This window comes from Nycticebus coucang, chromosome 3 (genome assembly GCF_027406575.1).
Source record: "Nycticebus coucang isolate mNycCou1 chromosome 3, mNycCou1.pri, whole genome shotgun sequence".
NCBI classification, from domain to species: domain Eukaryota; kingdom Metazoa; phylum Chordata; class Mammalia; order Primates; family Lorisidae; genus Nycticebus; species Nycticebus coucang.
Window position 1 is genome coordinate 79,410,188 of NC_069782.1, and position 14,728 is coordinate 79,424,915.

General features: G+C 51.8%; 1 protein-coding gene across 1 annotated transcript; it reads left to right on the forward strand.

The window, feature by feature from the left end:
- Positions 1-1,734: 1,734 nt before the first annotated feature.
- Positions 1,735-14,399, forward strand: GDF10 (growth differentiation factor 10). Its single transcript, XM_053584590.1, has 3 exons — positions 1,735-2,322; positions 10,491-11,419; positions 13,442-14,399. Exons 1-3 carry the CDS (start codon positions 2,013-2,015, stop codon positions 13,631-13,633), a joined length of 1,431 nt encoding a protein of 476 aa, XP_053440565.1. The 5' UTR covers positions 1,735-2,012; the 3' UTR covers positions 13,634-14,399.
- Positions 14,400-14,728: the final 329 nt, after the last annotated feature.

The window sequence follows — 14,728 nt, forward strand, 5'->3', positions numbered from 1 at the left end:
TTCACAAGTTTGCAAATAGTCCTTTGAAATGTTAGCATAGACAGTATTCGGGAGCTTTCTGGAAGAGCACAGGGTTGAAGAGGTCCTTTCCTTCCCTTGCAAAAGTTCTTAAACTTTGGGGATTGGACCCCTTTTCAGTGTAGTTATGCCTGTGGATCCTTTCTCAAAAGAATGTTTTTTTTTTTTTTTTTTTTTAATTTTTTTTATTAAATCATAACTGTATACAATGATATGATTATGGGGCATCATACACTCACTTCATAAACCATTTGACACATTTTTATCACAGTGGTTAACATAGCCTTTCCGGCGTTATCTCAGTTACTGTGCCAAAACATTTACATTCTACATTTACCAAGTTTCGCAAATACCCCTATAATATGCACCACAGGTGTGATCCCACCGATTCCCCTCCCTCTACCCACCCCCCCTCTTTCCCACTTCCCCCTATTGTTAAGTTGGAAAAGAATGTTTTTTAATGTATAAAATAAATTTGCAAGGTTACAAAGGAAGCCAATTACATTAAAATATAGTTATTAAAATATTTTTAAAAACAACTTTGAAACACAGTAGCAAAATTTTTGCTAATTCATTAACCAACTAGCAGCAAGCCTAACAATTACCATAATTTCAAATTACTAATGAGCAAAAATGATACTTTGAAAAATCTGCAGCAACTCTTGTGTGATATGAAAATATCTATGGGTGGTGCCTACTGGTGACAAAGTCACTAACCTACTGTGGTTGGTTGCCTGCATTTATAATATCAAGAAATGCTAAGTTTCAGTTTTAGACTTAGTGAAAACAAAGATGCAATTTTCCCCCATGGAGTTCACAGAGCCCCTGAATTCTACCCATAAGGAAGAAGCCGTCCTAGAGTCAAGACAAAGTTCAGGACCTTCTGCCCCAGGGTTAAGCTGAGGGGCAGTGGCCAGGGACTCACTATACCCTCACTTCACTGGGAACCCTTGGGAAAACCACCGCTTTCTCTCCTCTTTCTCTGATGCTTTGGAAATGTTTTTAAAAGCAAATTGAAAGCATGTCCTTTTTCTGCAATCCTGAAAGCTACATGTCCAAAGATTAATAAGGACCTTTGATGTGTTTCTTCAACAACTGGAATCATTGTTGCCAAATAAAGGGTCAGTTAATCAGCTAATTCTGAATTTAATTGGAATCTTGTTCCAGTTGCCTTCGGTTGCCTGAGCTTTGGGGTGAGAGCTTTTCTTTTCAGAGCCTGCTCAGGGAGGGTCCATGTTCCCCACACTCTTGTATTCGGGGCACACACTGGCTCAGAGGCAACGGGGCTCACACGTATCTCCTCTCTCCGTCCTCACTGGGGAGCTGTCATCTTGTAACCACATAGCCATCGCATGCCATTGCAGGGGCAACCCAGCAGGCAGGCCCCCCTCCAAAGGTTGCCCAGCCCCCTCGCAGCCCAGGCCAGGCTAAGGCGCCACACAGGAGCCGGCCGCGGAGCTGGGGATCCTACTCTCTGCAGGGCATCAGGGAGCGCGCTCGCCCACGCCCACGCCCCCCACACTCGCGGGCGCACACTCGGGCGCAATCCCCGGCGCGCGCACGCCGCCACACTCGGGCGCACGCACACCGCAGCCGGGCCAGGGACGGCCCTGTCCGCGGCAGCCCGGAGTGGTCGGTGCGCGCAGCGGGTACCCCCGAGGGCGCCGCCGGCCGCCCCGCCCCGCCCCGCCCCTCGAGCCCGCCGGCCCGGGCGCGTAGTGGGCTGCAAAGTTTCGCTGCGCGAGTCAGCCGAGGCAGCGCGCCGGCTCGGGCTGGTTTCGGCTCTGCGCGGCTCCGGACGGTCGTGACCGCTGGCCAGGAGCTTGGGCTGCCCCGACCGACCGACCGACCGCGCGCCCAGCTGTCCGCCCCGCTCCGCCCCTGGCCTTGCGCGGATCCTGGTACCTGGCGCCCTCGGCTCCCTGGGCTCCCCGTGCGCCCTCCGGTGCGCCCGTGCTCTCCCTTCTCCGCCTGGCTTCCGCCCTCTCCCCGCCATGGCTTGTGGCCCCGCTCGGACCAGCCACGGGCCGGGGCTCCAGCTGCTCTTGCCGCTGCTTTTGCTGCTGCTCCGGGACGCTGACGGCAGCCACACAGCCCCTGCCTGGTCCGCACAGTCCGCGGCTGCCGACGGCCTCCTGGGCGACAAGCACCCACAGCGGCCCTTGGGGGATGCGGCCGCCACACTGGGCCCTGGCGCCCAGGACATGGTCGCTGTCCACATGCTCAGGCTCTATGAGAAGTACAGCCGGCGGGGCGCGCGGCCGGGAGGCGGCAACACGGTCCGCAGCTTCCGGGCCAAGCTGGGTAAGTAAAGGTGCCCCAGGAACCCCTCTGCTTGTTCTCCCCACTTCCTCACTTTCCTGTCTTCCCCACCCCTGCACCTTTGCTTTCCTTCTTCCTTCTATTCATCCCATCGTTCATTTTTTTCACTAACTATTCCCTGAGCTCTCTATGCCAGGCCTTGAACCTCCGGTGAGGACAGCTAAGTAGCCTAGCGTGGCACAGAGTTCCTGTCCTTGGAGTGCTCCCACACTGGCTGGACCCAGACCACCCACATCCCATACAGAAGACTTTAAGCACGGGGACATGGTCTGGGGGATACCTGTGTCATAGGGTCAATTGTAACTGCACTTTGCAAATGAGGACAGTATGGTGAGGGGGACATAAGGCAGCCCCAATGGAAGTATGAGGCACTGGGCCCAGACAGGAAGCATGAACCTCTAGTGAAGAGCAGTTAGTGTTTTTCATGACAGGAGAAACAGTGGACTGAGAAGGCCCTTGGATGCCTGGGACTGAGGACTTACTTTCAGGGATGGGCAACAAAATGTTCAGACTACAGGGCTTTGAGGGGGGTGTCCAGAAGCTGGGCTGTGAGAGCACTCCACCTCTCTTCTGTCCTTGCCCCACCTTTCCACTTCCCTAGAAAGTGGCTGGAGCTGAGCAGAAGCCACTTGCAGAGGCCCTCTCTGCCCTTTCCCGAGAACCTTCCAGGCCTCAGTAGCCTGTCTGTCTTTGCAGCCTTTGCAGGTCCTGGGAAGGCAGATAGGAGGTGCAGCCTAGGCTGCAGGGATGATGGAAAGACCCTGGTTGTCATAGTGACTACTCCTGGTGGTAGAATGCTGTTCCAGAAAATGTGGGTGGAGGTCCCCTACAGCCCTGTGGGGGACGAGGCCATTCATCGGGGAAAAAGCCCTCAGCAGGCTTCCCTCCTGAGGAGGGGAACAAACCCAACTTTCGGTCCAGACAGCCCGGGGTCAGATTTGTCACTTGCTGCTCACTATGTGACTTGGGGTAACATCTGTGTTCTCAAAACCAAGTATGAGAAGCTCAGCCTCCCTTAACTGTGGATGGGGGAGCACCTGCTATAAAAAGGGCTGTCCCTTACCCTGCACTGAGCAGACTCACCAGGTCAGTGTCCCTGGGCTCCAGGCCAATTGGGTATAACTCTTTTCTCCCTGGTATGTTTTATTCACCACCTGGGATTCATTTCTGGAACAACATTATTAAATTAAGCCACTTAGGAATCCTCTGGCATTAGCATATCCTAGCATAAATCACTAAAGCTATGTGGACTTGAGCACATTCATCTATGAAATGGACAAGACATGCTGGTACCTCTCCTGCAGGACAGTGGGAAAGGTGAAATGAGGTAGTATGTATAAACTTGGAACCCAGCGCTGGCCAGATTAGGTGCTGGTGCATGTTATTCTTTTGGGAATACAGGCCGTTCCCAGGTTATGAATGAGATATGTTCTGTAGGTTTGTTCTTAAGTTGTATTCGTATGTAAGCTGGAACAGGTACATTTACCTATTACCTGTAATAGCCTTAGTTTGTAATTGCCAGTTGTACATAAGTCAGATGTTTGTAACTTGGGGCTGCCTGTACAAAGCATTGTGCTAAGTACTCTGTGCTCTCATATGGGTTTAAACTTGACCTTGCTTGTCCAATAACTCAACCTTGAATCCTTACAGTTAAGGAAGCAAGGCCAGCAAAGTCACTCCTGCAGCAAGGGGTGAGCATGCCCCTTGAGCCTGCCTACTTGACACAGCTGGGCATAAAGGTGCATTTTCACAGAATGGGCAGTGCAAATAATAGTAGAGCACGGGATGTTAACCTCCAAAAGGACCTGGAGACAGTACGTCAATCCAGCACTGCCAATTTTACAGATAAGGAAACTGAGGTAGAAGGCAACTTAAAATTAAGCCCAGGTCATTCAGTGGGGGTGGGGAGGAAGGTGTCTAGCCTTAACCCTTAGGGTGGGCTCAGAGGTACTCTGCACTGATGCAGGCTTAATAGGGAAGTAAGGGCACTTCAGGGAGTAATGAGGAAAGGGAGGAAAGGGGTGGCTGGTATATTAATAGTAAGAGCTAATAAATTGTTACACTTACATGTGCCAGGAAAGGTTTAAGCACTTACATATCTCAGTTCCGGTTTGTAAAAGTCCACAAGCAAGGGAGCATTAATAACCCCATTTTAGGAGTGAAAAAAATTGAGTCACGGACGAGTTTAGTCCCTTGCCCAGATCACAGAATTGGGATTTGGAACTCACTGCAGCTCAGAGCCGTGCTTGGCAGCTGAGCTACACTACTTGGTGGCAGGCAAGTAACATAGCTGCTGTCCCCAGAGTGGCAGCGATGCATGCATGGGTTGCTCAGGATGAGGTGCTACTTCACCAAGGTGGCAGAGGCCCACCGTCGTGGAGCAGGCTAATGCTAGAATGTTCCAGGACCAGAACTGAAGCCTCCCACCTTGGTGTTTCATGAATGAGATGAGGGTCCTTGCCCAAACTCACACTTCCTCCCAGATAGGCCACTGGATCAGGAAGCAGAGATATCTGAGGGCTGGCAAGGGGCTGGCTATGAAACAGCTTAAATAAATCAAGCGAGGGGATGAAAAACCAATGTGCCTGGGCCTCCACTCTGTACCAGGTCCAAACCTACATTATTGCATTTAATCTTCACCTCCTGAGTGTACACACAAGGAAACTGATGTTCAGAGAGGTAAAGTAACTATGTCACAGCCCCCATCCAGGAGCTAGTGACACTGGGATTCATGCCCAAGTTTGCCTCAGGGTTCCAAAAGAGAGGGATTTGTCAGATAGCTCCAGACTGTACCAGAATTACAATTTCCTAGATTTATCTGTTCCACCCTAACCCTCCCAGACCCTGGACTTAGTTCTGATGGAGAGGTGACGGGTGAGAGTGGCAGTGAGAATAGCAATGGCCCAGCAGACAAGAGGTGCCCACCACTGCCACTGTGGCAGGTGGTGCGTAGCCAGGTGTAGAAGTGAAGCAGTTGCACCGTGTTCCAGAGACTGTGAGGAGAAAGGCAAGAAGTGGAGATGGGTGAGTAGCTGGCAGCCAGGCCATCAGGAGCCAGCCAGGAGAACTGTGAGTCTGCCTGTAGGTAACGGGGCAGTGTACGGTATGCATGCCTGGGAGAGAGAGAGGAAAGGAGAGGAGAGGAGCAGATAGGGATAAAAAGAGGAGAGACAGCGACCAGGAGATAAATACATTCCAGTGTTCTTACTCTCATAGGATCTTATTTTCAACATATAGATGTTCCCATTTAAAATTACTTTTTTCATTACTTGTTGTCCTGAACTATTTCCTATGCCTCTAAGCCATTTGCAGTTTGCCTGTGGAAACTGCTTCCTCGTTATTGGGGCCCTTGTCTTTTCCCTCCTGATCTGCCGAGGTTCTTCACATAGTAAAGCTGAAGGTAAAAAAAAAAAACCCACATCTAATAGATGATCTGCACGTGTGTGAGGTAAAGGTGGCAGAATTTTGGGACCACTGCTGTGGTTGAGCCCTGAACGCAGGGTGGGGACACCATGTTCAGGGTGGTTGTGTAGACGCAGGACACAGAGCCAATAGGGACAGGAGATTGGTTAGATTTATAAGGAGGGGAAGGTGGGGGAGAGCAAAGGATTCTCAGACTTCTGCTGGAGGGGTAGCAAGGTCTCTGACTGGGTCAAAGTGAGGGGACAGGTGTGGTGCCTTGAGGGTAGCTATGGCTCCTGCAGCCACCTGCACAGGGCCAGCTGCTCTGAGCTCCTGCTGGCTGCCAGTCACCTTGCTGTGAGTGAGCTTTGCAGAGCTGACCTCACAACAACTTTAGGAAGTACATACTCTGCCCAATTTATAGCTGGGGAAACAGACACAAAGCAATTTCATGACTTGCCGGATGACCTATTACTAGTAAGTAGTGCAAATAGGAGTTAAACCCCGTCCTTGAAACCTGCATGAAAATGGATGTTCAATACAGGTTAGTTCCCTGGTGTTCTCTGCAGCATCACCGGCTGGCCCACCTCTTCCTTCCTCCAGCTTCTGTTGGTGCTTCCATCTTCAGTCCAGTGCTCTCTCTCCAGTCAATTTGATGGCTGTTTCAGGGACAATGGATGAAGCGACACGTCTCCAAATGGCTTGGAATCTCTTTGTATAGGCCCCAGCAACTTTCTTTGGCTGCTCTTGGCTCCTTTCCTTGCCAGCAGGGAGCTTGAAGGGACCACTCTGCCAGGTGGCCCCTCCCCAGAAAAGAGGCTGAGTGCCCAGCAAAGTGGACCTGTTATTGCTTGAGAATTTCCAAGATCCGTAGAGAGATCAACTTGTCTAAATGAAGTCAGTCTTTTTCTTCTTAAGAGAGTCAGAACATCCAAATAATGAATCCTGTTTGAAATGTATGTTACAGTGCACAGCACATGATCTTTGTCCTTTTGCTCTTAGGCAAATTGTGACTATACCCTAGCATGTAGGCTAGCGTTGGACACACCTGACTCTGCCCCCTGGCTCCACCCCTTGCCAGCTGTGTGACTTGAGACAAGTTATATACCTTGTCTGGAGCTCTGGCTCTTCATCCACAGAAAAAAATGACCGAAGAACACCAGCGCAGGGCCAGGCACTTATGCTTAGCACTCAGAATACTGCAACTAGTTCTATTCTGAGGGACAATATTATTCCTATTTAAATATGAAAAACCAAGGTTCCAGGGGAAGTCACTGGCTAAAGATTCTGCTGCTCAGTGTCCTCAGTTGGATTTGCATCACCAGCTGTTTCTTTCCGAGGAATAGGCTTTCTGGAACCACCCCCCATGTGGTAACAGAAGCAACAGACCCCATCCTTCCATTATCCCTGCTTGCTCAGGGTTTACAATAAGAACCCCATCATTCAGCATGTATCTTTGAGCACCAATTGTCACCCAGACCTTGTGCTCAGGTCTAAGGATGCATTGGTGAACAAAACTGGCATACCCCCATCCTCTTGGAGTTTATACTCTGGGGGAAGATGAGCAATAAACAAGTCAATCTATGTCAGGATTCAAGAGGTGTCACGAAGACAAATGAAGCAGGGGATGAGAGGTGGGGCTGCTCCTCCAGCTGCAAGAGCCAAGCAACCATTGATGGAGGTCCTTGTGCAGAGACACAGAGGGCCGAGTGGTACCAGAGGGGAAGACCTGTGAAGGCGGACTGAACAGTGAGACAAAGCACTGGAACAGAAGCCACACAAGAGAAGGACATGAAGGCTGGTGTGACAAGACAGAGGCATGGGGGCTGGTTTTATTGGGGGGGGGGGGCTGTGGAAGACTCTAAGTCAGGGGTGAACCATGGTTGAATGCACCCCACACACAGGGGTCCTCAGTTGGACAGTGCTTTGTAAGACTGTGCCATGAGAGGACACCACACCAGTGCCAGGCTGCCTCCCTGCAAGGCACAGCTCCCCCAGTGCACCCCTTGCCATGACCCTGGTCAGCCCAACCCTTAGCCCAGAGTAGGAGTTTTGCAAATATGTTTTGGGAAAAGGGAGAAAGGGAAGGAAGGAAAAAGGGAAGAGAGGGCAAATAAAAAGGAGGAAAGGGGAAAGAAAGGAAGAAAAGAGAGAAGAAAGGGAGGGGGGAGAGGGAAGAAACCTTCGCCCTGAGATACAAGCCACCCAGCACCAGCACACTGCCACTACGTGGGAAACAGGGACTTTTCTCTGCAGCTTCTCTTTTGTTGTGGCCTGGGCTCTTCTAAACCCAGAGACTTCAGGTTGTCACCCTTTCTCCTGCCCACAACCCTGAACCCCTGTATTGTGTGTGCAGAAGTGTCCCAAGAGGACTAACATTGTCTCCTCATTCCTGGGGTTGGGGGTAACCCATGTGGACCAGGGGGAGGTCTTTCCAGAGCAGGACACCCAGGAAGGGGTCCCCTGGCCAGAGGTGTCCAAGCCAGAACAAGGTAGACCTCCTTTTGCATGACTTTAGGGTTCAGAATCTGTTAGCAGAACAAGTGAGGAGTCAAAACTGGAAGCAGATAAAAGAAAAATGAATCTGCCATGTTAGCTGGGTTACAGCTCAGATATTTGGATGGGTGAGTGGAAGGCACCCAAATTGATACAGGCAGAGCTTTCTCTGCCAGCCAAAGTTCTTTAGGTACAAGTAGCTAGGAAGCACACCTGGGGGCACCTCCTTTGCGCCTGGCACTTTATATATACTATTTATTTATCCCTTCAAACAATCATGTGAGATAGAGTCTGCTGTCCCTGTGAAGCAGATAAGGAAAGTGAGGCTCAGAGCATGGTGTAAGCCCACTGGGATCTGGGAGCTTTGTTCCTAAGGTGTTTTCTAGATTAGGGGGTGAGGGCTGCACTGTCAGTGAACTTTCATCCTACCCACAAGTTAACCCGGATGCTGCAGGTACACAGCCACAGCCACCCAAGTGAGCTGTCAGCTGCCAGGGCTTCCCAAACTTCCCTGATGGCTAGAACTCCTGGGGTTCTGGTTAAAATGTGGGGCTCAAGGTCATGCAGTCAAGGCCACAGTGTTTGGGGCAACCAAGGTTAAATATGCATCAAGACACCCCTCCCCCGCTGCTTATGTGTGGGGTGTGTTGAGGGGCTGTGACACTGTACTGGTGGGTTTGTTGACAGGATTAGATAAGGTAATGTCTTCAGAGTGTCTGTCACCTGGGCCTTGACTGGCATGCATTTATCAGTCCCTGCACAGGCATGCTCCTCTCTCTTCCTTCCTCCCTCTCATAGTCCCTTAAGAGTGTGTGAAAATCCCTAATTGAGTTATGCTTCCTTCCAATAGAAACAAAACATGCTAGACTGAAAATCAGGGTTAAAAGAAATTGCAGCTGATCCTGTGGATACAGGAGTCAGGTATGACCCAGACAAATGCCCCTTAGAGAGACTAGTGTCCCCATAAGTCCTCTGGGCTTGGGAGCTCTGTTCCTCTCTGGACTCTGCCCAGCACAGCAGTGGGAAGGAGGAAGCAGACCCCAACAGCTCTGTTCTCCTGCCAGTGTGCAGCTTCCCAGGGAGGCACCAGGAAAGCGCTCCTCCTGTCCTAATTCTAGACAGGACTTGGCAATTTTGGAGAGAGCTCATGCTGCTGCCAAGGCAGGGGCAGCCTCCCCGCACCACAGAGGAGGCTGTGCTGCCCTGGGGCCCTACAGACCAACCTGGACCTTGGAGATTTTATCCAGTGACCTTGTACAGCCCTAACATTGCTCTTTCTTTGTAGAATAATCTTAAAGTTCTTGGACAGAACAAGGAGTGTGACAAGAAGCAAAGATGCGCACTGTCTGTACTCTGCACCCCAGTTTTCCTTAGAAGATGCTCTGACTGCAGTAAAGGACAAAGGTTGACTTAGTTCATTTGGAAGCATGATCACATTTAATGTAAATTGCACTTAATGATTGCATTTAAAACCTCACCAAAATAGAAAATAGAATAGACCACTGTACAAATACAGGAGAGGCTGCCTTGAGGTGGGGCTTGGATGCAACCCAAACCATCCTTAGCACTTACTGAGGGTATCAGTGACATTGACTCATTGAGAGGCAGTAGAATGCAGGAGGTAGAAACACAGGGCTTTAAGGTCCAGCAAGCGTGAGTGCCCACCCTGCTGCTGCTGTTCTTTTTTTATTTTTATTTTTTTATTTTTTGAGACAGAGTCTAGCTTTATCACCCTCAGTAGAGTGCTGTGACGTCACAGCTCACAGCAACTCCGGCTCTTGGGTTTAGGTGATTCCCTTGCCTCAGCCTGCAGAGTAGCTGGGACTACAGGCGCCCACCACAACACCCAGCTATATTTTTTGTTGCAGTTTGGCAGGGGCTGGGTTCGAACCCGCCACCCTCGGTATATGGGGTGGGGGCCCTACCCACTGAGCCACAGGCGCCGCCCCCTCCCCTCCACACCCGCTGCTGCTTTTCCTTTACTTCTCCCCATCTCCCTCCTCTTCCTCCTCCTCCTTTTTTGCCTATGAGAAATTGGCAGTCTCCAACCTCTCTGACCTCACTTAGTTCCTCATCTGTACATCCAGGATTGCAAAGGGCGCCCTCGTCAGCTTTATGTGAGGATTGCAGGGAATGACGCGGCAAAGGCAGGAGGGAAGCCCGGAAGCGCTTTTAGTCAGTGGGAGGTCCCGCACAAGCACGGGGGGCCGTGGAGGAGAACTTAACCCGCTGTGATTTTCCTTCCCACACAGAAGTGGCTGACCAGAAGGCCATGTATTTCTTCAACCTGACTTCTATGCAGGACTCGGAAGTGATTCTTACGGCCACCTTCCACTTCTACTCGGAGCCACCGAGGTGGCCCAGAGCACGTGAGATGCTGTGCAAGTCCCGGGCCAAGAACGCCTCGTGCCGCCTGCTGTCCCCGGGCCCACCGGCGCGCCAGCACCTGCTGTTCCGCAGCTTGTCACAGAACACCGCCACACAAGGGCTGCTCCGCGGGGCCATGGCTGTGGCACCACCACCGCGCGCCCTGTGGCAGGCCAAGGACATCTCCCACATCGTCAAGGCGGCACGCCGGGACGGTGAGCTGCTCCTCTCTGCCCAGCTGGATTCTGAGGAGAGGGACCCAGGGGTGCCCAGGTCCGGCCCCCACGCACCCTACGTCCTCGTCTACGCCAACGATCTGGCCATCTCAGAGCCCAACAGCGTGGCGGTGACATTGCAGAGATACGACCCCTTCCCGGCTGGAGACCCGGAGCCCCGCACAGCCCCCAACATCTCGGCAGACCCCCGCGTGCGCCGGGCCGCACAGGCCACCAGCCCCCTCCAGGACAATGAGCTGCCAGGGCTGGACGAGAGGCCGGCGCGCACACCCCACGTGCAGCACTACCACAAACACGAGTTGTGGCCAAGCCCCTTCCGGGCACTGAAGCCCCGGCCTGGCCGCAAAGACCGCAGGAGGAAGGGCCAGGACGTGTTCATGGCCTCCTCCCAGGTGCTGGACTTCGACGAGAAGACGATGCAGAAAGCCCGGAGGAAGCAGTGGGATGAGCCCAGGGTGTGCTCCCGGAGGTACCTGAAGGTGGACTTCGCGGACATCGGCTGGAATGAGTGGATCATCTCGCCCAAATCCTTTGACGCCTACTACTGCGCCGGCGCCTGCGAGTTCCCCATGCCCAAGGTAGGGTTGCGTGGGTGTGTATGAGAGGCACCCCTGTGCCCTACCTGTGGTCTAATTACCAGGTCCTCCGCTATTGGCATGTCCCTCTGCTCGTGAGACCTGTTTCCTTGTTTGCAATTTGGGGGTAACAACACTGCCTATCCATCCCAGGCAGAGAACAGGAACCAAGTGGGGGCCATTTGGGTAGATAAAGCCCAAAGATACTGGGTTTGGCTGTGCTTTCCGCCTCCACCTCTTTAGGGGAGCTATCCCACATAGCGTAGCAACTCAGCAGAGGTTGGATAGAAGCTGCCCCCCTGGAGCCTGCAGACAAGGCTAGTCCTAGAAGCTCCATCCTGGCCAAAAAGGATGAGCTCCACCTCTTTACTCTTCCTGGCCTGGACCCCAGGACCAGCATGGTACTAGCCTCAGTGGCTCTCTGGCTGTGGGCTTCCTCCTCCCTGCAGCTCAGGGCAGGAACCCACAGGGCAATCAACTGCCTCTCACTGTGCACAGCAGCCTGCAAGGGGCATAGCACGGGACTGTTTTTTCCATCACGCTGACCCTGGGCTTTCAGACTCTCACCCCTCGTGGGGGGGAGAGGGACTGGGGGAGTGCGCCGTGTCCATCCACCTCCCTGGGGCCTGAACTGAGGTGAGTTGGCACCCCCAGATGTCAGTCCTCCGTACTTAGTGCACAGTTTTCCTCCTGCTTAGTTACTTGTCTAAACCCAGGTCATACCTTCCCCTCCAAGAAAGGAAGTCAGTGCATAAATCCTATCTGAACATATATAAATCAGCCATCTGGGAAAGTCCAGGTCCAGACATGGAGCTGCATTAACCTGTTTGGGAATTAAGAGGGTTGTTCTCAAATCTGTGCAGGTGCAAGAGAAGGGAAGGGAGGTGCCTGACAGAGAGAGACAGGGTCTGCTGGAAGGGCCTCCCCCTGGCCTGGGCCAGTGCAATACCGTAACTGTAGGCTTGCAGCTGGCTGACCCGGCACTTACCTTATCAGCACGTCTGGCTGCCTCCCCACCTTCTAGGACACCAGCCAGAACAAGTGCAAGTGTCCCCTCCTTTTTCTCCTTCCCAGAACATGAGGGCTTTCCCATCAACTGTACTACATGGAACACCCTGGTTCATCTGGTCAGAGGTGGGCGTGGTTTCCAAGCCAGGCCACTTTCTAACTTGAGGGGGGTTTTTTTTGTTTTTTTTGTTTTTTTTGGAGAGACAGAGTTTCACTTTATTGCCCTCGGTAGAGTGCCGTGGCGTCACATGGCTCACAGCAACCTCCAACTCCTGGGCTTAGGCGATTCTCCTGCCTCAGCCTCCTGAGTAGCCCACCACAACGCCCGGCTATTTTTTTGTTGCAGTTTGGCAGGAGCTGGGTTTGAACCCGCCACCCTCGGTATATGGGGCCGGCGCCCTGCTCACTGAGCGGGTTTTTGATCAAGTTGCTTAGTCATTTTAAGCCTTAGGGTCTTCACCAGTAAAACACAGGTAATACCCACCCCATAAAACTGTTAAGATGACAGAATGGGCTGATCTGCGTAAAGAAGCACATAGGGCTTGTCGGTTCCCAGCCCAGCACACTGGTGCGCACACGCCAGGGTTGCCCTTCTGTGACAAAAGCATGATCACACAGGAAGAATTCCTGGCTAGATCTGGGCCACCCTGTGGGCAGCACTGGCTGGGCACCTCCCCCACTTCTCTTCCAAGTCTCTCCCAGTTCTGCCCGCTTCCTGGTGGTCCTTGGGGATGTGTGACGCTCAAGCGCCCCCAAGTGGTCATTGCTATGTAGGGGATGTGACATCCCTCAGGAAGGCCAGACCTGCAGGAGGCCTTTGGTGACCTTTGATGGGGGGCTGGGTCTTGTAGACCTCAGAGGAAATGTGTGCCCAGCCCTGGGATTTTACCCTTTGTTCTAGGTTGGTGCCTTTTCTGTAGTCTCAGCCAAGGAACAGCAGTAGTGCCGCATGGTCTGCAGGGGTGGGTGGATGAGGGCAGAGCACTGACATAACCCTCCTCCTTTCCTGCCTTGCAGATCGTCCGCCCATCCAACCACGCCACCATCCAGAGTATTGTCAGAGCGGTGGGCATTGTCCCTGGAATCCCAGAGCCCTGCTGTGTCCCTGACAAGATGAACTCCCTTGGGGTCCTTTTCCTGGATGAAAACCGGAATGTGGTTCTGAAGGTATACCCCAACATGTCTGTGGAAACCTGTGCCTGCCGGTAGGACAGCTGCAGGGTAGAAAGAAGCTTCTGCCTCACCCCAGCAGATCTTCATTCTCTGAGCCTTCTGGATCCAGGACTTGACCAGGGGTGCAGCTGCAGACACAGGGCTCTAGAGATTACAGGCAATGCTACTGGGGCCCAGGAAGATCTGGAATGTCATTCTGGGATCTTTCAGGAATCTGGGAATTAGCCCTGGCCTGAAGGTTACCTTTCATTCATACCCACAATACCCACTGTTCTCAAGACCTGAAAACAGAACATGTCCAGAGGGTTGGCTTGATGTGATAGCATCTTATAACCAAGGAAGAAGACTATGCAAATCTTAGGGCATGCTCTCCTTCACATGGAAAGGACCTCTGTTTAAATGTTTGGTTTAAAACCTTTGGGCCACATAGTTATCCTTGAAAACTGGATAATAATGGTATTAATGGGTATTTTCTTTCAAACTCCACTGAAAAAGCTTTTATACATACAGTATGCACATATAACCAATGTTGGTTTCTTTTTCTTAATATATATTTTATTTTAAAACAACAAAAAAGGAGGGATTTGACCGCATTCCTCCCAGAGATAATCATGCTGAGTAAGTGTGGGTTGTTGAAACGTGCGTATTGAAATAACACTTGCAGTAATATGTTGGAATACTAAAAAATAACCAAGATTTTATATTTTTGTAAATTATACTTTCTATATTGTAGATTGTGTATGTTGTGTGTTTTTTGGAAAGCTAATAAATTAAAGGTACAGTGGTATCTTGAAAAACTGACTGTCACCCATCCCAAAACAATACTCTCTATCTGTAGGTATAACACCTGGGTGCTGGGGACACCTTTGGACCTCTCCCTGCCCCGCCATCTCATTCTGTCTGTCCCAAGCTCTAGAAACCCAGAGGCTCTAGTGCCTTCCAGGGTCCTGCTCCACCCACTCTGTCCTGCAAATCCCAACCTGGCCTGGTGTCTAGCAAGACTGGACAGGGGCCAGGCAAGCACAGCGTCCTCTTGCAGTTCCCTCACATCCCTGGCAGTGTCTGCGACATTTAAAGGACTATCTGTGGCTGTTCAGAGGTCTTTTACTTGGGGTAATTCAAGCAGGAGGA